The sequence below is a fragment of the Heteronotia binoei genome, chromosome 19 (assembly GCF_032191835.1).
Source record: "Heteronotia binoei isolate CCM8104 ecotype False Entrance Well chromosome 19, APGP_CSIRO_Hbin_v1, whole genome shotgun sequence".
NCBI lineage: Eukaryota > Metazoa > Chordata > Lepidosauria > Squamata > Gekkonidae > Heteronotia > Heteronotia binoei.
In genome coordinates this window covers 35,855,765-35,877,280 of record NC_083241.1, presented here as the reverse complement: position 1 = coordinate 35,877,280, position 21,516 = coordinate 35,855,765, and the positions used below count along the sequence as shown (strand labels likewise).

The following is a 21,516-nucleotide window of genomic DNA, read 5'->3' as shown; positions in this document are numbered from 1 at the left end:
GCTGGAGAAAACCCCAGGAACAGCCTTGAGTGCTTCTTGATTCGCTACGCGTATTGGTGGCCCAGGGTCGCTCTGCGGCAGCCCAGCGTTGTGTCCCTGAAAAACCCCATATTGACCCACACTTTTATCTACGCTGGTCCCCAACCGTACGATAAATTGGATCTGACACACACGAAAACTCCCCGCATCCGAACGATGCCCCGCAGCATAAAATGATCTTAACCGTCCCTGATGTGCCTGCGCAGCCATTTTAAATTATACAGCGTGCCATCTATTTATTGCATAAGGACGGCAAACGCAAACCCCAGCGCCTCCTGCCTTCCTAGCGGAGCCCTGCTCTTTTCTCTACCATATGGGGGAGACAGCCTTCGGAGTCGACGGCTGCCAAGTCTTTTCGCTCCCTCGTTCCTGTTTTAACAAACAGCAGATGGAAGCGGCGGGCCGGAAGGGATCTAGAAAGGGGAAAGCCACAAACATCGGAACTCGCTCCACTGAAATCAAGGGCTTCCCTTCACACAGAAAGGTAGTCTATTAGGCTAGGACAGGGGTGGCCAAACTGTGGCTCGGGAACCATATGTGACTCTTTTGCATGTTTTGTGCGGCTCCCGAAGCACCGACAACCTCATCAGCCAGCTTGGAGAAGGCACTTTAAATCGCTTCTCCAAGCCGAGCCAGCAGGCAGTATGGAGAATACATTTAGAGTTAAAGTTGTTTTCTTTCCACCTCTCCTCCATCCATCTATTTTCCTTCCTTCCTTCCTCCCAGAGCCAGTTTGGTGTAGTGGTTAAGTGCGGGGACTCTTATCTGGGAGAACCAGGTTTGATCCCCCACTCCTCCACTTGCACCTGCTGGAATGGCCTTGGGTCAGCCACAGCTCTCGTAGGAGTTGCCCTTGAAAGGGCAGCTTCTGGGAGAGCTCTCTCAGCCCCACATACCTCACAGGGGTCTGTTGTGTGTGTGGGGGGAAGGTAAAGGAGATTGTGACCGCTCTGAGACTCTGAGATTCAGAGTATAGGGCAGGATATAAATCCAGTATCTTCTTCAATATCTCCTTCCTTCCTTCCTTCCTTCCTGCAGCTCTCAAACATCTGACATTTATTCTATGCTCTCATGTTAAGCAAGTTTGGCCACCCCTGGCGTAGGATAAAACCCCTCTACCCACCAGCTAGTATATTTTTGCACCTTAAATGGGACATAAATATCCACATGCAGTGGCGCAGCCCAGGAGGTGGTGTGCACCGATGCACACAGAGACCGATGCACGCAGACGCTGCCGGCTCCTTCCTCGAGAGAGGCTCTCCAGCAGTTAATGTCTGTCTCCGCTGAACAGCGATTAACAGATGCAGGAGTCTCAGGCAGAGAAGATAATCTCGGTGCAACGTGGGCGTAGGAATCGCTAGCCCACGCAGGCAATACAGATAAAAATATCTTCTCTCTCCCCCCCTCCTGCTCTTTATTAGAATGCCAATATCTCGGTTTTGGGATGCAGCAGTCAAGAGATTAGAGCAGTAAATACCTGCGAGTCAACTATACTACAATTAGCCTCCCTTTATATGCTTCAGAAGCCCTCGGAATGGCCTCGACTGCTTCTTTATTCACTATGCACGTTGGTGGCGCAGGGTCACTCCGTAGCAGTCCACTGCCACGTCCCTGGAAAACCCCATATCGACGGGCACAAAAACTCCAAGCGTCCAAACTGTGCCCTGCAGCGTAAAACGATCTTAACCGTCAGCGGTCATTTTGTAGAATAGGTGGTGGAGCTCATCCAGGGATTGTTATGCAGCTGCACCTACTATTCAATGGATAAGGTGGGAAGGAGGAGGAGGAATTCTGAGAAGGAGGAGGAGGAACTCTCAGAAGGAGGAGGAGGAACTCTCAGAAGGAGGAGGAACAACTCTCAAGAGGAAACTCTCAGAAGGAGGAGGAACTCTCAGAAGGAGGAGGTGGAACTCACAGGAGGAAGAGGAACTCTCAGAAGGAGGAGGTGGAACTCACAGGAGGAAGAGGAACTCTCAGAAGGAGGAGGAACTCTCAGAAGGAGATGGAACTCACAGAAGGAGGAGGTGGAACTCACAGAAGGAGGAGGAGGAACTCTCAGAAAGGTGCAGGAGCTGTACTCCTGTGAGCTTCCACTGAATCCGAGGCCTGTTAACCATCACTGATGCACCCGCACAGCGTTTTTTAAATTACACAGCGCGGCATCTATTTATTGCATAAGAAAGACAGACACAAAACACTCTTCATGTGTTGCAGGGACGGTCATTGCAGGCGGAACAGATGATTCCCCTTTCGAACCGGCAAGGGCGACAGGGCATACAGTTGGCTGTAAACACCTCCAGCGGTGCAAGGGGAGTGCAGGGACGCTGTTACAGAAAGCCAGCATTTCCCAAAGCGGAGCAGGTGCCTGGCCTGCTGTGCGACTGCCAGAACGGAGCCCGATGGGGAGACAAGGAAGAACGACCCACCAGGGACTTTGAAACTTCCTGTCTCGTCAACCCTTTGGGAGTCTCTTGCGTTTGTAGAAACAGAAGGTGCAGCAAGATGCTGCCGCCGCTTCATTCTTCAGCATCATAAGTAGGGAGGGGGCGATGGGTAAGTGGAAGGGCATCGGCTCAACGAATGGAGGGTCGGACTTCGGCATCTCCAGCTAAACAGATTAGGCGGCAGGTGACCCGGAAGACCTCAGCGTGAGACACGAGAGCAGGGGTGTCATATGAACATATATGAATACTGAATCAGATCCTGATTCCATCAAAGCCGGTATTGTCTACTCAGACTGGCAGCGGCTCTCCAGGGTCTCAAGCTGAGGTTTTTCACGCCTACTTGCCTGGACCTTTTTCAGTTGGAGATGCCGGGGATTGAACCTGGGACCTTCGGCTTCCCAAGCAGATGCTCTACCACTGAGCCACCGTCCCTCCCCAAACATATGAACATATGAAGCTGCCTTATACTGAATGAGACTCCCAGTCTTGTCTACTCACTGGCAGTGGTTCTCCGGGGCCTCAAGCTGAGGTTTTTCACGCCTGCTTACCTGGACCCTTTTTAGTTGGAGATGCCAGGGATTGAACCCGGGACCTTCTGCTTACGAAGCAGATGCTCGACCACTGAGCCACCGTCTCTCCCCGTTTTTAAAAAGCTGCACAGCCGATCAAATCTCCAATGGCCACGCAGAAGCTTTGCTGAGCAAAAGTCCCATCTGGCCCTGCCCAGTATCAAAAAACACTTGGCAGGCGCCAAGAAAGGTGCTGGCGGGCACCCCGTTGGGGACCCCCCCCCCCGACTTAAGGTCTGAAGATCAATTTGTTTAAAGATGGAAGAGATGGAATGAGGTAGGAGTCAAGATGCTCTTACCACTGAGCCACCATCCCTCCCCAAACATATGAAACTGCCTTATACTGAATGAGATCCCCAGTATTGTCTACTCAAACTGGCAGTGGCTCTCTGGGGTCTCAAGCTGAGGCTTTTCACGGCTACTTGCCTGGACCCTTTTTAGTTGGAGATGCTGGGGATTGAACCTGGGACCTTCTGCTTACGAAGCAGATGCTCGACCACTGAGCCATCGTCCCTCCCCAAACATATGAAACTGCCTTATACTGAATGAGATCCCCAGTATTGTCTACTCAGACTGGCAGTGACCCTCTGGGGTCTCAAGCTGAGGCTTTTCATGGCTACTTGCCTGGACCCTTTTTAGTTGGAGATGCTGGGGATTGAACCTGGGACCTTCTGCTTACGAAGCAGATGCTCGACCACTGAGCCATCATCCCTCCCCAAACATATGAAACTGCCTTATACTGAATGAGATCCCCAGTATTGTCTACTCAGACTGGCAGTGGCTCTCTGGGGTCTCAAGCTGAGGCTTTTCACAGCTACTTGCCTGGACCCTTTCTAGTTGGAGATGCTGGGGATTGAACCTGGGACCTTCTGCTTACGAAGCAGATGCTCGACCACTGAGCCACCGTCCCTCCCCAAACATATGAAACTGCCTTATACTGAATGAGATCCCCAGTATTGTCTACTCAAACTGGCAGTGACTCTCTGGGGTCTCAAGCTGAGGCTTTTCACAGCTACTTGCCTGGACCCTTTTTAGTTGGAGATGCTGGGGATTGAACCTGGGACCTTCTGCTTACGAAGCAGATGCTCGACCACTGAGCCATCATCCCTCCCCAAGCATATGAAACTGCCTTATACTGAATGAGATCCCCAGTATTGTCTACTCTGGCAGTGACCCTATGGGGTCTCAAGCTGAGGCTTTTCACAGCTACTTGCCTGGACCCTTTTTAGTTGGAGATGCTGGGGATTGAACCTGGGACCTTCTGCTTACGAAGCAGATGCTCGACCACTGAGCCATCATCCCTCCCCAAACATATGAAACTGCCTTATACTGAATGAGATCCCCAGTATTGTCTACTCTGGCAGTGACCCTATGGGGTCTCAAGCTGAGGCTTTTCATGGCTACTTGCCTGGACCCTTTTTAGTTGGAGATGCTGGGGATTGAACCTGGGACCTTCTGCTTACGAAGCAGATGCTCGACCACTGAGCCATCATCCCTCCCCAAACATATGAAACTGCCTTATACTGAATGAGATCCCCAGTATTGTCTACTCTGGCAGTGGCTCTCTGGGGTCTCAAGCTGAGGCTTTTCACAGCTACTTGCCTGGACCCTTTTTAGTTGGAGATGCTGGGGATTGAACCTGGGACCTTCTGCTTACGAAGCAGATGCTCGACCACTGAGCCATCATCCCTCCCCAAACATATGAAACTGCCTTATACTGAATGAGATCCCCAGTATTGTCTACTCTGGCAGTGACCCTATGGGGTCTCAAGCTGAGGCTTTTCACAGCTACTTGCCTGGACCCTTTTTAGTTGGAGATGCTGGGGATTGAACCTGGGACCTTCTGCTTACGAAGCAGATGCTCGACCACTGAGCCATCATCCCTCCCCAAACATATGAAACTGCCTTATACTGAATGAGATCCCCAGTATTGTCTACTCTGGCAGTGGCTCTCTGGGGTCTCAAGCTGAGGCTTTTCACAGCTACTTGCCTGGACCCTTTTTAGTTGGAGATGCCGGGGATTGAACCTGGGACCTTCTGCTTACGAAGCAGACCCTCTACCACTGAGCCATCGTCCCTCCCCATTTTTAAAAAGCTACACAGCCGATCACACTTCCCCCCCTCCACATTTAATTTCCCCCTCCCTCCCTTGTGGCTCTCAAACATCTGACGTTCATGTCTTGCAGCTCTCAAACATCTGATGTTTATTCTACGTGGCTCTTGCATCAAGCAAGTTTGGCCACCCCCGGGACTGAATCCATTATCCGCTGCCAGAAATTTATTACGATCTCTCAAGAGCTGGGGAATTATGCATAGGGTGGAGAGAGCTAACAAACAGAATTTCTCCTAAAATACGAGAACTTGAGGGAATCCAAATGAAGTTGACGGGCAGTCGGTTCCGGATGGGCAAAAGGAAATACTGCTTTACAAAGAGAGTGATGAAAATGTGGAATTTGCTCCCAAAGGATGTAGTGAGGGCCATGGGAATAAACAGCTTTCAAAGATAAGATCCACAGAGGGTACCTACGAGCCGTAGCGACTAAAGGGAACTTCGACATTCAGAGGAATTAATCCTCTGAATCCCAGAGCCAGGAGACAACATCAGGGGCAGGCCTCGGCCTCTATGCCCTGTAGTTGGCTGTCCAGAGGAACCGATTGGCTGCTGTGTGAGACAGGATGCTGGACTAGATGGACCACCGGTATGACCCAGCAGGGCTTTTCTTATGTTCTTATGAAGGCCTCAGCCTCTAAGCTGGGTTGTTAGCCATCTAGAGGAACTGTTTTGCCACTCTGTGAACGAGGATGCTGGACTGAATGGACCACTGGTCTAACCCAGCCGGGCTCTTCTGATGTTCTTAACTTCATAGGCCCCAACTGCATAGTATACAGGACTGCAAGTGCCTAGGGTGCAAGCAGATGAGTGTTAAGGCAGGCATCCTCTTGAGCTGCCTAGAGCAAGGATTCAATGTCCGATTGAATTAAAAGTCAGCCTTTTCGCATTTTGTAAAAGAGGACAGTGGTGACTCAACGGCACTCTTCACTTGAAAAGAGGATGAGGCCATATGGGTAAAAACATCTCTCTGCTTGGCTATATGGAAAAGTGGTGGAAGAGCAGCCGACTCCCTAAATACGGTGCAGGCTGCTATCGGTTCCAAGAATAGTCCTGCAAAATAAGCCGCTCGAGTGACACAAGGTCGCTGCACAGCAGAGAGAGGAGAGTTTACTCGCTGCTAGTATTGGAAATAAGCAGCGTGTGGATCTGCACCATTCGAAAACAGAGGTCCACTCTGGCATGGTGCGCGGTGCCGTCCGCCAATAACATCAGCAGGGGTCAATAGTTAAAGACTGCAAAGCAGCTTCTAGCACAGCTGGGATCTCTGCGTCAGCACAGAGCCAAACTTTTGTTTTCTCTAAATGGAACGGCCGCTTTCAGCCCCATCACGCACTGCATTAGAGCCGCTCTGAGCCAAGGGAAGCGGCACGATTCCCAGCTGAGGCAAGGTGAGTTAGTGGGCCTGATTCAAATGCAACGCTGGCAGTGGTGCGTTTATAGGAGCTCCGGCATCTTATGCAAAATACGCCGCAGCCACAAAGCGGCTCTAAAAAAGGGAAATCCAGGAGGGCAGCTGTGTTGGTCTGAAGCAACAGAACAAAATTTGGGCCAGTTTCACACGAAACCTTTAATTCTAGTTTAGCTCTGACCCCAAGACGACATTCTACACTAGAATCATACAGTCACAGAGTTGGTTTATCTTATTCTATAATTCTAGTGTGGAATGTCAGTTTGGGGAGAGGGCTGAACCAGGATTAAAGGTCCAGCGCAGTTAACACCTTTAAGATCAACGTTTTATTCAGAATGGAAGTTTTTTGTGCGCATGCACACTTTATCAGACAGTGGAATGGGGTATGGTGAGCAGTTCTACATATAGCTGGTGGGAAGCATACCAGATATATGCAACTCTGCTCACTGTACCCCATTTCATTGTCTGGTGAAGCATGCATGCATACGAAAGCTCACCTTCCGAATAAAACTTGGCTGGTCTTAAAGGTGCCACTGGACTCCAGCTTTGTTCTACAAAGGGAAGTTCACACACTGACAGAATACCTGTGAAAGGGCTAAGGAGTTCTGGCATGCAAACTCTATATGCACAGCTGCTTTTGTAGCACCTTTTAAAGCACTGCAAAGTCCCCAGGGGAAAAACTCCTTCCTTGACCGGCAACAGGCACGAAACAGTTATTAGCAGAGACAAGAGTTCTCACCCCAAGATGCTTGGTCAGTGAGAAAACAAGTGGACGGCACATACACTTCGACAACCAGTATCTATGCCTACCACCTGGATTACAAAACTCTAACCTTTCCCAGGCCTGTTATATAAGAACAAAGTCTCCCCCCCCCCCCCCACCGCCCCAGAAAAAAGAGGGGCTGTTTTTAGCAAGATTGCCTAACCTGAATCTTCTCGAAACACATAATATTATTCTGAAACATGAATTGTGCATTAAATATCCACAATATCCCACCACACCAGAATCCAGCACTCTGAACGGGGCAGGAATAAGAAATTCTCCAAGCCTAGTTAGGGCTCGAGCTCCGTGGCGCAGAGCGGTAAAGCTGCAGTACTGCAGTCCAAGCTCTGCTCGCGACCTGAGTTCGATCCCGGCGGAAGCTGGGTTCAGGTAGCCGGCTCAAGGTTGACTCAGCCTTCCATCCTTCCAAGGTCGGTAAAATGAGTACCCAGCTTGCTGGGGGGAAAGGGTAGATGACTGGGGAAGGCAATGGCAAACCACCCTGTTAAAAGTCTGCCGTGAAATCATTGTGAAAGCAACATCACCCCAGAGTCAGAAACAACTGGTGCTTGCACAGGGGACTTATCTTTTAGTTAGGGCTCAGTTTGGAGGAGATGAAGATCAGCAAACCACAGCGTAAAGGAAATTTTAAAGTAGCTTGCGCGTGGATGCTACGGAGTCCCCCATCTCAGCAGACAATTCTCAGAGCTCGAGCTGGTATTTCCTCAGCCCAGTTACTCTGACAACATGTGTACACCTTTGCCTTGTTCCTTCTCAGGCTCCCCTCCCACCTTTTTGTGGGTGAGAGCAGATGACTTGATGCCAGATCTAACTAATGGGGGAAGGGTGCTGCATACACCTGGTAACCCCCTCACACTTCAACTCGCCCCAATTTTAAGACACAAGGGGGGGGGGGCTGTGGGGAAAGAGAGAAAGAGGAAAGAAAGTCACACATGCAAGAGCGGTGGAACTAACTATTTTGAAAAAGGGGTTGTGCCTTATTGTCACACCACTTAACTTTAATAGTGCCAAAATGCAGATACACAGAGTGGGGTTTTTTTAAAAATGGAAAAACCACATTTCCTTTGGAAATGCCCTTCCAAAAGCTCAGGAGAGGAATCTTCAAGAGAACTAGCTATACTAGCTACATACTTGAAAGGAGTCAGAGAGGAATGTCCTTCTAGCACAGGGTTGGCCAAAATTGCTTAACATAAGAGCCACATAGAATACATGTCAGATGTTTGAGAGCTGCAAGACATGAACATCAGATGTCTGAGAGCCACAAGACATGAATATCAGATGTAGGTAGGTAGGTAGGTAGGTAGGTAGGTAGGTAGGTAGGAAGGAAGGAAGGAAGGAAGGAAGGAAGGAAGGAAGGAAGGAAGGGAGGGAGGGAGGGAGGGAGGGAGGGAGGGAGGGAGGGAGGGAGGGAGGGAGGAAGGAAGGAAGGAAGGAAGGAAGGAAGGAAGGAAGGAAGGAAGGAAGGAAGGAAGGAAGGAAGGAAGGAAGGAAGGAAGGAAGGAAGGAAGGGAGGGAGGAAGGGAGGAAGGCAGGCAAATAGATGGGGGAGGGAGAAGTGGAAAGAAAGCAACTTTAAATTCATTCTCTAAGCTGCCGTCTGGCTTGGAGAAGTGATTTAAAGAAAGAAATGCTTTCTCCAAGCCAGCTGATGGGCATCAGGGACTCCAAGAGCCAAACAATATGTATGAAGGAGCCACAATTTGGCCACCCCTATTCTAACAGAAGAGGAGAGTTTCATTAAAAGAACCAAGTCTTTTTTTTTTACAGTTTGCTTTCTATGCTAAGAAGTTGCAGACATCTAACACAATAAGCAAACCCAAATGCCATCTGCATCAACAGACATCCAAGAGAAATAGTACACAGGAACAGTACGCATAAAAGCATAATAAAAAATACTAAACGTAATCACAAAACATAATTTGAAAAAGCAGCCTATAACATAAAAGCTCCCGTGCCAGCTAGTCCTTTGGTGCTACCCCTCAACATTCGGCTGGGCTTCAGCAAAAGCCCGCCACAAGAAACCCCAAAATTATGCCTGCAAACAAATGAGTTTGGGAATCACGCCAAACAGAATTTCAGGTGCCTGGGTCTTTTCTTCACTGCTTCTCGTTTTCAAAAGTTTTATGCGTTTCAAAAAGAATGGGAAGGTAAGGGTAAGGGTAGGGGGAAAAGAAAGATAAAAGCACAATGCGTTCTGATCTTATTCTACATAAAATACTTTCAAAAAAACACAAGGAGCGTTTTCGCACTCACGTTCAGCCGGCGCGACCCCCCTCTTCACCGCGCAGGATCTGCGCGGATTTCGCACTAAATGCCGCGGAGCAGCCGGAAGAGCCGGAAACTCCCGTCGCAAAAGCCATGCAAACGGAAACTGCTTTTTGGCGGTTTACGTTTGAGCGGCTTTTGCGACAGGAGTTTCCGGCGCAAAAGGCTGCTCCGCGGCATTTAGTGCGAAATCCGCGCAGATCCTGCGCAGTGAAGAGGGGGGTCGCGCCGGCTGAAGGTGAGTGCGAAAATGCCGAAGGATAATTCTACAATATTTTCTTAACATAAATTGTCCCATATTATTTTGTCTAAACGGTATATGATCCCTTTTAAAATTTTATAGTGTAAGTCTTTTGTTATTATCTAATAATTTTGACAATTCCAGTAAAGGTAAATTTTATAATATAAAATACAGGAAAAAAGAAATCAGTTCACACCAAAGAATCTTAAGAGTCTTGAATCTCCAACCAAGCATATAATTCCACCCAATATTTTCTTGCTTCTTCTTCAGATTTCCCAGCCATTCACTGCTTCTCAGTATATTCCCAAGGAAAGCAAAACCCCATAATCAAGCAAAAGCTAACAGCCTGCCTCATCGCGACCCTCAATTTAGCTCTGCCAGTTACTGCACCCCAAATAATCCTAAAACTAGAAAGAGAACCCAATCCTCTCCAGAGTAACCCTCTCTAACTCAAGACGGCCTTCTTCTGGAAACAGCAAGGCCCAAATCATGAACAGGAGGCCTGGTCCAACTCTAACCTCCCCCCACCCAAGCAAAGGGACCTCCAAGGCTAATCAGTTCTCATCTCTGAACTCCCAAAGGCGGCCACGGCCAAGATGGCCCCAATCCTTCCCCAAATCAGACCTTTCTGGGTGACCAATCCTCATCGTCTAACCCCTGGCTCTCTTTTCAGCATGACCCTCTGGCATCTCCATCTATTATAAAGAAAGCCTTTTCTTCTAGACAGCTTTATGGGGTGATTGGATAAAAATACAGAGCAGAGGTCCATGAGCGGTTATTAGCCACAATGGAACGCTGTGTCTGGGGGCAGTGATGCTCTGTATTCTTAGCAAGATTTTCTAATATGGCCAGTTGAATCAGATAGCTTAATCCCATGCCCCACCCCTACCAAGTGTCCTCCAAACCCAATCTGAGCGGGCCTGCGACCCCAAGCTCACCCTGAGGCAGACACCCTCCATTACGACAACAGCAATGTTCCCTCTAAGTTGTGGAGTCTTGTGAGCAAAAATTCTACTTTGTGAGCTACTGGTTGTGAGCTAATGCATATATTATTGTGCTCTGGGGTCATCCTTCCAGAGCTGACAAAAATGTGTGAGCTGGGAGCTAAAAATCTGTGAGCTAGCTCACGCTAACTCAGCTTAGAAGGAACACTGAACAACAGCCTCCTTTGCTGCCTGGTAGGGGAAGGGGGAATACTCAGAAATGGATCCGTCACCTCAACCCTGCTGAATGTCCCCCAATCCTGAGGTTAGCCTAGCCATACCCCAAGGTAAAGGTAGTCTCTTGTGCAAGCACCAAGTCGTACCCCAAGGTAGCCACCCTTCGTTATTACAACACCCAGGGGTCGTTTTGCAGAAAAATAGGTGGTGTAGCTCATTAGCATAACTCACTAGCATATGCTGTCCCCCCAGCCAAAAGCAATGCGATGCAAGAAAGGAGAGCCCCGGGTAAGCGAGGCCTGCTTGGGCTGGCTAGAGATCCAGCCAGGCCAAGCAGACTTCACTTGCCTGGGGCTCTCCTGGGCCGCCCCCCCTCCCCCGTCAAAAGGCCAGCAAGCCACCCACTGCCCAAAATCACATAAGAAATGGAGAAAGGGTGGCATGGGCTTCTCTCTCCAGGGGTTAATGAGGGCTGCTGGGGGAGGGGAAGGTCAAAGTTCCTGGAGACTGGCTCTCCTAATCCAGGGATTGTTATGCAGCTGCACCTACTACTTAATGAACAAGGTAGATAAGGGAGGAGGAGGGGGAATCCTCAGAAAGGTTCAGGAGCTGTGCTCCTGTGAGCTCCCGCTGAATCTAAGGCCTCACAACACTTCTCTCACACACCATAATAAAAAAAGGCATGGAACACTCTATCTCCCATACCCCACCCCTGCCTGGCACCCTCCAACGCTGGAGGAAACGCAGCCCAATTTGACTGAGTCTGCAACCCCAAGCTTACCCCAAAGCAGCCACCCTCCGCTACAACAACCTCCTTTACTCCCTGGAAGAGAAAATGGGCATCATTTACCCCCGGGGGCAGGCCTAGTCCAATCTGACTGAGCCTGCAACCCCAAGGCAGCCACCCTCCATTACAACAACCACCTCCCATAGTTCATGGTAGGGGAAGAGAGAAACACCCAAGAATGGATTCTTCCATATCTCACCCCTGACAAAGGGCCCTCAACCCCAGGGGTTAGCCCAACCCAATCTGACTGCTGGGCCTGCGACCCCAAGCTTCCCCCGAAGGCAGCCACCTCCACTGCAAACACCCAGGCACGGATCTTCCATATCCCGCCCCTGCCCCCCAACCCCAGGGGTTAGCCCAACCCAATCTGACTGCTGGGCCTGCACCCCCAAGCTTACCCCGAAGGCAGCCACCCCCCACTGCAAACACCCAGGCACGGATCCTCCATATCCCACCCCTGCCCCCCAACCCCAGGGTTAGCCCAGCCCAATCTGACTGCTGGGCCTGCAACCCCAAACTTACCCCGAAGGCAGCTACCTCCATTACAAACACCCATATCCCACCCCTGCCCCACAAGCCCACGGATCCTCCATATCCTACCCCTGCCCCCAACCCCAGGGGTTAGCCCAACCCAATCTGACTGCTGGGCCTGCAACCCCAATCTTACCCCGAAGGCAGCCACCCCCCACTGCAAACACCCAGGCACGGATCCTCCATATCCCACCCCTGCCCCCCAACCCCAGGGTTAGCCCAGCCCAATCTGACTGCTGGGCCTGCAACCCCAAGCTTACCCCGAAGGCAGCTACCTCCATTACAAACACCCATATCCCACCCCTGCCCCACAAGCCCACGGATCCTCCATATCCTACCCCTGCCCCCAACCCCGGGGGTAAACCCAGCCCAATCTGACTGCTGGGCCTGCAACCCCAAGCTTACCCCTCCACTGCAAAGACCCAGGCACGGATCCTCCATATGCCACCCCTGCCCCACAAGCCCGATCCGACTCCCCCCGCCCTGCACCAGGACCCCCGAGGCTTCCTCCCCGGTGCGGGGCGGGCGGGCAGAGCCAGGCCCGGGCCGGGGACGCACCGTGATGTTGCAGTGGATGGCGAGCGGGGCGGGCAGGAGCACGAAGTGGCAGTGGAGCTCGTCCAGCTTCCAGGAGACGATGCGGAAGCGCTCGTGGTCCCGGCCGAAGATGGACTCGAGCAGCTTCAGCTCGGCCTTCAGCCCCGACACCGACATGGCCCGCCGCGCATCTCCGCGGGGCCCGGCCCAGGCCTGCCGCCCTCGAGGGGGAGACAGCGGCGGAGGCGGCGAGGAGGCGCGGGGAGGAGGAGGCCGCTTTTGGATCGGCTCAGCGGGGCCGGCCGGAGTCGCCCTTTCGCGGCCGCCGGAGGAGCGCCTAGGCCCGGCTGCTGTGGCTGTGGCGGCGGAGCGGAGCGGGGCGGCTCCTGGCTGGGCTGAGCCGAAGAGCTGGGCCGGCCCCTTCCTCCGAGGCCGGGGTCAGACCCACCCACCGGGCAGGCGGGGGAACGTGGGAACGGCGGAGGGAGAAGGCGGGGACGGGCAGAGGAGTTGCGGGACCTTTGGGGTTGCCAGTCCCCAGGTGGGGGCGGGGGATCTCCCGCTTTGGAGACCCTCCCCCCCCCCTCCGCTTCAGGTCCAGCCCAAGAAAGATCTCGGGACTTCGGGGGAGGCGAAGCCGGGAGACTTTCGGGGTGAAGCCAGGAGCAAAGGTGCGACAAGCAGAATGGAACTCCAAAAGGGAGTTCTGGCCGCCACATTGCACGCCTTTGAAATGCCTTCCCTCCGTTTGGAAATGATGAAGGACGGGGGCGCCTTCTTTGGGGACTCATAGAATTGAATCCCCCGGTGCAATCTTTTTTGCGACTTGGGGGTACTTTGGGGAGAGGCACTGGATGCTATGCTGAAAATCTGGTGGCTCTACCTCAAAAAACTCTCCCGAGTTAGAGCTCGCTTCCTCCACTGCATCACGCCCAGTAAGGCTACTGGAGGGGCCAAAATGAAGGGTCCCACTCTCCAGGTGAGGCCTGGGGATCTCCCACAATTACAGCTGATCTCCAGACTATGGAGATCAGCTCCCCTGGAGAAAATGGCTGCTTTTGAGGGCGGGCCCTGTGACATTATAGCCCACTGAGGCTCCTCCCCTCCCCAAAGCACCAGGAATTTCCCAATGGGGAGCTGACAGCTCTGTGCCAGATCCTAGGTGCTTAATTCATCCGGCCCATGAATCATTTTGCGGCCTTTAATGTATGCCGTAGTCAGCCCTTGGGAGCAAGATTTGGTTCCCGTGAGCTTTACTGCCATATAAACGTGCGTGCCCACGAGGTGGATGGACTCCATCAGGGAAACCCCGCCCTCAGTTTGCAAGGCCTAAGCCTTGTTTTGGAGGGTCACCATAAGTCTTGCAAAGTACCCTTGAGTGGAGCATCTTTCTCTTTGGGGGACTGACCCAGTCCCTGGAGGATGTTGCAGTAGTCCGAGGGTGGCTGAACTGTGGCTCAGGAGCCACATGTGGCTCTTTCACACATACTGTGTGGCTGTTGAAACCCCCAGCCTCCCACTGGCAGGCTTGGAGAAGGCTTTTAAGTTAAAGTTGCTTTCTTTCCACCTCTCCCTCCCACATCTACCTACCTACCTTCCTATTGGCAGGCTTAGAGAAAGCATTTAAGTTGCTTTCTTTCCACCTCTCCCTCCCACATCTACCTACCTACCTTCCTATTGGCAGGCTTAGAGAAAGCATTTAAGTTGCTTTCTTTCCACCTGTCCCTCCCACATCTACCTACCTACCTTCCCATTGGCAGGCTTAGAGAAAGCATTTAAGTTGCTTTCTTTCCACCTCTCCCTCCCACATCTACCTACCTATCTTCCCTTTGGCAGGCTTAGAGAAAGCATTTAAGTTGCTTTCTTTCCACCTCTCCCTCCCACATCTACCTACCTACCTTCCTATTAGCAGGCTTAGAGAAAGCATTTAAGTTGCTTTCTTTCCACCTCGCCCTCCTACATCTACCTACCTACCTTCCCATTGGCAGAACTGGAGAGGTCATTTAAGTTAAAGTTGCTTTTTTCCACTTCTCCCACATCTTCCTTCCTTCCTTCCTTGCTTCGTGGCTCTCAACCATCTGATGTTTATTCTATGTGGCTCTTACATTAAGCAAGTTTAGCCACCGCTGCAATAGTCAAACAGCATCCACAAAATGTTAATCAGATCTATTCAGTTCCTTTATTAAAATATCTGGGAAATGCCACTATTAATAGCCTTGCTCTACTCAATTTGTTGGTATTCTTCCACCCAGAGAACTTCCCAATAACTGCTCATATTTAACTGTTCCTCGCCATAGGTGTGCCTCTATGTTGACGCACCTGAATGCTCTACCATCTAGAGTTTTGTAAAGGAGGTGTCTTGAGATGCCACACTCTGATAAGAGTACGCAACTGCGGTGCAGGTAGTGCAGACACCCTGTATCGTGTGACCTTTGAATGCAGTAATTTCTCTGAGCCTAGAAATCCTCAGGACGGACAAAAGGAAATACTGCTTTACACAAAGGGATTGAAATGTGGCAGAGGATGCAGCGATGGCCACAGGAATAAACAAGTTGTCAAAGGGGGATTAGAAAGATTCGTGGAGGATCTGTCTATCGATGGCCACTAGCCACGGTGGCTGCAGGGAACCTCCACCTTCAGAATCCCTGAATCCCAGAGCCAGGAGGCAACATCAGGGGAAGGCCTTGGCCTCTATGCCTTGTTGCAGACCCTCCAGAGGAACTGGTTGGCCACTGTGAATGCTGGACTAGATGGACCACTGGTCTGGTCCAGCAGGGCTCTTTGGTTTCTTATGTTCTTATCCTCCACATTCGGAAGCACTAAACCACTGAATCCCAAAGCCAGGAGGCAACATCGGGGAAGGTCACACGGCCTCTATGCTCTGCTGTTGGCCAGTCAGGTAACTAGATGGCTACTGTGTGAGGCAGGATGCTGGACTACATGGACCACTGGTCTGATCCAGCAGGGCTCTTCTGATGTCCTTATCTTTTAATTCTTCTTTTGGTCCAAATATAGATCATAAGGAGACATTACCTCTTTTATTATAATAGCAGACCTATTGCTCTTAGCTGCAAAATTTTATGCGTCGGTGGTAGATTTTTGCAGCCATTCAAATGGTCTCTTAGCTTTTTCTATATGTTAGTACTCTGCTTAGAACTAATAACCAGTATGAAGTAGAATGGAGAGCCTCGCTCCCATGCTCTTTGCAACTGGTGCGCGTCTGCACTTCCTTGTGAGTCAATACAGCTTACTAAAAGGTTTTTAAATGAGTTAAAAGAGCATCTTTTCTGAAAGCAGCTGTGTTTCCGCTGGATTCTTTTTTTTGTTGTTGTTGCTTTCCTGAAAATTTCGTTTCATTCATACAACTTTGCTTTGGCCATCCAGCACAATGGAAGGAATACAGCGGAATGAAGACATATAAAAATCTGGCAGTACCACCTGGGCAGGTTTGGGCGCGTCGTTGGCACTTGACACCTGGATTGGCTTAACCAAGGCTTCCCGCAGGGCTTTGGGAAAACAAGTTGATTTCTCTTGGGCCACTTCCGGGCTACTCTTCTAATACCCGTTCTGACTCAGAGGGTTATCCAAATATCATCAGAGTCACTGGTTGACTCACTCTGGGCTTGACACAAGTGAGGTCTTGCATTTTGTCCCTGATGGGAGAAATTGGGGGGGGGGCATTTACATCCCTCCCAAAGTCCAAACTCAGGACTTTTTTTGTAGAAAAGGCCCAGCAGGAACTCCTTTGCATATTAGGCCCACACCCCTGATGTAGCCAATCCTCCGAGAGCTTTCAGGGCTGTTCTTACAGGGTCTATTGTAAGCTCTTGGAGGATTGGCTACATCAGGGGTGTGGGCCTAATATGCAAGGAAGTTCCTGCTACAAAAAAGTCCCTGTGCATGGCCAATCAAACAACCTCCACTGACCAATCATAGAGTTGGAAGGGACTTCTGGGGTCCAACCCCCTGCACAATGCAAAAAAATCAAATACCTCCCCCTAAATTAACAGGATCTGCATTGCTGTCAGATGGCTATCTAGCCTCTGTTTAAAAACCTCCAAAGGAAGGAGAGCCCACCACCTCCCAAGGAAGCCTGTTCCACTGAGGAACCACTCTAATTGTCAGGAGGTTCTTCTTAATGTTGAGCCGGAAACTCTTTTGATTTAATTTCAACCTACTGGTTCTGGTCCTACCTTCTGGGGTCACAGAAAACAATTCTGCACCATCCTCTCATCCAGGGGTGGCCAACGGTAGCTCTCCAGATGTTTTTTCCCTTCAACTCCCATCAGCCCCAGCCAGCATGGCCAATGGCTGGGGCTGATGGGAGTTGTAGGCAAAAAAACATCTGGAGAGCTACTTTTGGCCACCCCTGCATGACAGCCCTTCAAGTACTTGAAGATGGTGATCAGATCACGTCTCAGCCACCTCCTCTCCAGGCTAAACATGCCCAGCTCCTTCAACCTTTCCTCATAGGACTTGTTCTCCAGACCCCTCACCATCTTCATTGCCCTCCTCTGGACCTGCTCCAGCTTGTCTATATCCTTCTTAAGATGTGGTGCCCAAAACTGAACACAATATTCCAAGTGTGGAATTACCAGAGCAGAATAAAGCGATGCCATCACTTCATATGATTTGGACTATACTATACTTCTGTTAATACAGCCCAAAACTGCATTTGCCTTTTTAGCCACCGCATCACAATGTTGACTCATGTTCAGCGTATGGTCAACTAAGACCCTTAGATCCTTTTTGCACATACTACTGCTAAGACAAGTCTCCCCCATCCTATAACCATGCACTGGATGTTTCCTACCTAAATGTAGAACGTTACACTTAGCCCTATTAAAATTCATTTTATTGGTTTCAGCCCAGTTTTCCAGCCTGTCGAGATCATCCTGCATCCTATCTCTGTCTCCTGTTTGCAACCCCTCCCAAGTTAGTACCATCTGCAAATTTCATAAGCATCTCCTCTATTCCTTAATCCAAATAGCTGATAAAGATGTTGAACAAAAGCGGATAGATGTTGGAAATGTAAAAATCATGAAGGTTCTTTTTTTTCATATGTGGTGGACTTGTGAAAAAGCGAAAAAGTTTTGGCAGATGATACAACAAGAAATTTCTAAAATTTTGGGATATGACTTTAAGAAAGTTGCAGAGACTTTTCTGCTGGGATTACAAATGGAAAAATTTCCAAAAGAAGATAGAACTCTAATTTGGTACTTGCTCTCAGCTGCTAGGACATTGTATGCGCAGTTGTGGAAGCAAGAAAAAAATACCAGAGAAATGGTATTGGATTGTGAAAGTTTTATCGTGGAGTGAGATGGACAAATTAACAATAACTTTAAGAGATTATGATTTGGATGTGTTTAAAAAGGAGTGGAAGAAATTTAGAGGATATATAGAGAAAGAGTGGAATGTAAAAAGACATTGGACAATTTTTTAACATGAATATGAGAAAAGAAAGATATTGAACTTTGATTGGTTAAGGGTACCTTTATAACTGAACTTAAGGATATAACCTCGGCGGGAGTCTAGTAACGGAGGGAGGGGGGATTGGAAAATATCATATGGGTTACAGACAGTAATGATATAATTAGATATTGTTACCATATGTTATTAATAAAATTGTTTAAACACAAAAGATGTTGAACAAAACAGGCCCCAGGACTGATCCTTGAGGCACTCCATTTGTCACTCCCCTCCAAGAGGATGAGGAACCATTCACAAGCGCTCTTTGGGTATGATCTGTCAGTCAAAAGCCTTGCTGGGCAAAAAAGCAGGTACCAGGAAAAGTGGGGGGGAGGGGACGTGGTTTACAAGGTAGTCATGTTGTTTCGTCCCCTTACGCTCAGTTTCAGCTTTTATGAGTTTGCACAGCCAGCCAGATACGGAAACTCCCTTTTCTGAACTGGGGGAAGTCATTTATTTTACAGAATTAAGGACGGCAGGAGTCAGATTTAATGGGATGAGGATAGCGAACAGACAGGAGAGGGCAGCAGAGACACAAGAATGAAGCCCACGAAGAGGTTCTGGTCGGAAGCTCCCTTCTGCTGACTCAGATCATTGGCTCTTAGCTCGGTATTGTATGCTCTCAGCAGAGGCAGCTCTCCAGGTTCTCTTGTGTGGAAACAGGGATGCCAGCCTCCAGGTGGGACCTGGGGATCCCTCAGAATTCCAGCTCACCTCCAGACTACAGAGACCAGTTCCCCTGGAGGAAACGGATGCTTTGGAGGGCGGAGTCTACGGCACTGTACCTGGCTGATAGGGATGCCAGCCTCCAGGTGGGACCTGGGGATTCCCCAGAATTACAGTTCATCTCCATGCTACAGTGATCAGTTCCCCCCCTGGAGAAAATGGATGCTTGGGAGGGTGGGCTCTCTGGCATTGTACCCCGCTGAGGTCTCTCTCCTCCCCAGGCTCCATCCCCAAAACTCCAGGAGTTCCCCGACCTGGATCTGACAGCCCTATGTGGAAAGGGCTTCTTTCCCAACCCTGGCTACCCGAGACCCCTGAGGCGGGAGGGTGCCACAGGCTCCGAGCCAAGAATGTGCTTTGCTAGGGAGACCCAGTCCCTCCCCAAAATTATGTCAGACGCTACAAGCAGCACTCAGTTATGCATCTACATAAATGCACTGCATATCGGGGAGGGACGGTGGCTCAGTGGCAGAGCATCTGCTCGGTACGCAGAAGGTCCCAAGTTCAACCCCCGGCATCTCCAACAAAAAAGGGTCCAGGCAAGTCGGCGTGGAAACCCTGGAGAGCTTGAGCCCTGGAGAGCCGCTGCCAGTCAGAGTAGACAATGCTGACCTTGATGGACCGAGAGTCTGATTCAGTATAAGGCAGCGTCATATGTTCATATTGCACTGTGCAATGGTTTTCTCTCTTGTATTACTCCTCACTCTCATCATCAGCTGGTACCTCTCCCACAGCCTGGCAGCCTCGAGTGGCCAAGAGCCAAAGAAACGACAGGAATCGTGTGGGCTTTCAAACAAGAAAAACGCTTTCCTCCTCGATTCCCCCGGCCCTACCCCGCTTCAGATGGTCAGAATCCTAAAAACACAACAAATAGACATACCTTTTGTAGGAACCATTAAACGTACTGAAGGAGACAGCATCTGCTCGCCTTTGGAATGATGGGTGAGGCAGGCCAAATGGAAGATTCAAGGCAACAATGAAGCCTGTCTCTCAGGGAGATGGCTACTAGCCAGGGTGACTGAAGGAATCCTCCATATTCAGAGGCAGTCAACCTCTGAATCCCAGGGCCAGGAGGCAACATCAGGGAAGGCCTCGGGGACTCTGCTCTGTGGTTGGGCCTCCAGAGGAACTGGTTGGCCACTGGGTGAGATAGGATGTTGAACTAGATGGAAAATTGGTTTGATCAGACAGGCGTCTTCTGTTATGGGGAGAGGAAGGGAAGGGGCTCTTTAGCTTGGAGAAACGTCGACTGCGGGGTGACACAATAGAGGTTTACAAGATTATGCCTGGGATGGAGAAAGCATGTTAGAACAGATAAAAGGAAGTCCTTCACCCAAAGGGGAATTAACATGTGGAATTCACTGCCACAGGAGGTGGTGGCGGCTACAAGCGTAGCCAGCTTTAAGAGGATAAAATACGGAGCAGAGGTCCATCAGTGGCTATTAGCTACAGTGTGTGTGTGTGTATGTATATATGTATGTATGTGTGTATACACACACATATTGGCCACTGTGTGACACAGAGTGTTAGACTGGATGGGCCATTGGCCTGATCCAACATGGCTTCTCTTAAGTTCTTATGTGACACAGAGTGTTGGACTGGAGGGGCCATTGGCCTGATCCAACAGGGCTTCTCTTAAGTTCTTATGTGACACAGAATGTTGGACTGGAGGGGCCATTGGCCTGATCCAACAGGGCTTCTCTTAAGTTCTTATGTGACACAGAATGTTGGACTGGAGGGGCCATTGGCCTGATCCAACAGGGCTTCTCTTAAGTTCTTATGTGACACAGAGTGTTGGACTGGAGGGGCCATTGGCCTGATCCAACAGGGCTTCTCTTAAGTTCTTATGTGACACAGAATGTTGGACTGGAGGGGCCATTGGCCTGATCCAACAGGGCTTCTCTTAAGTTCTTACGTTCTTATGCAATTACAGGGACAACCACCTCCTCGGTTTTCATGGCTATGCACAGACACAAGCTGCCTTATACTGCATCAGACCCGATGTTGCTACAGTTTTAAGTGGCGGCAGCTGTTGGGCTTGGAGACGTAGAGCTGAGAGGGACCCCACCGATCATTCTAGTGCAATCCCTGCACAATGCAGGAAATTTGCAGCTGCTTCTCACCCCGTTCCCCCACCGACCCCTGCTCTGTGCCCACAGGGAAGCGAAAAAAGCCTCTAGGATTCCTGGACCTGGGAGGAAAACTTCCTTCCTGACCCTAAAGTGGCAATCGGCATTTCCTTGGGTATATAAGAAACAGCCACAGGATTCCAACACTGGCTCATCCCTTCCTGCCTTCCTTCTCACAATTTACCTAAATTCGTAGAATCAGCATCTCTGTCAGATGGCCGTCTGGCCTCTGTTTAGAAACCACCAAAGGAGAGCCCACCATCTCCTGAGGAAGCCTGTTCTGCTGAGGAACCGCTCTAACCAGTCTTTCCTGC

General features: G+C 50.2%; 1 protein-coding gene and 1 non-coding gene across 3 annotated transcripts in view; both read right to left on the bottom strand.

Moving 5' to 3' along the window:
- The window catches only part of UBE2Q2 (ubiquitin conjugating enzyme E2 Q2), a 51,691-nt gene extending 38,538 nt beyond the window's left edge, over positions 1-13,153 (bottom strand). For both annotated transcript variants that reach the window (XM_060260212.1, XM_060260213.1), the window contains exon 1: positions 12,900-13,153. In XM_060260212.1, the coding sequence (XP_060116195.1) occupies positions 12,900-13,055 (156 nt within the window). In that variant the 5' untranslated portion in view covers positions 13,056-13,153. The remainder of the gene's footprint in view (positions 1-12,899) is intronic.
- Positions 3,048-3,114, bottom strand: TRNAT-CGU (transfer RNA threonine (anticodon CGU)). The gene has a single exon. It is a non-coding gene; the product is annotated as a tRNA-Thr (tRNA).
- Positions 13,154-21,516: the final 8,363 nt, after the last annotated feature.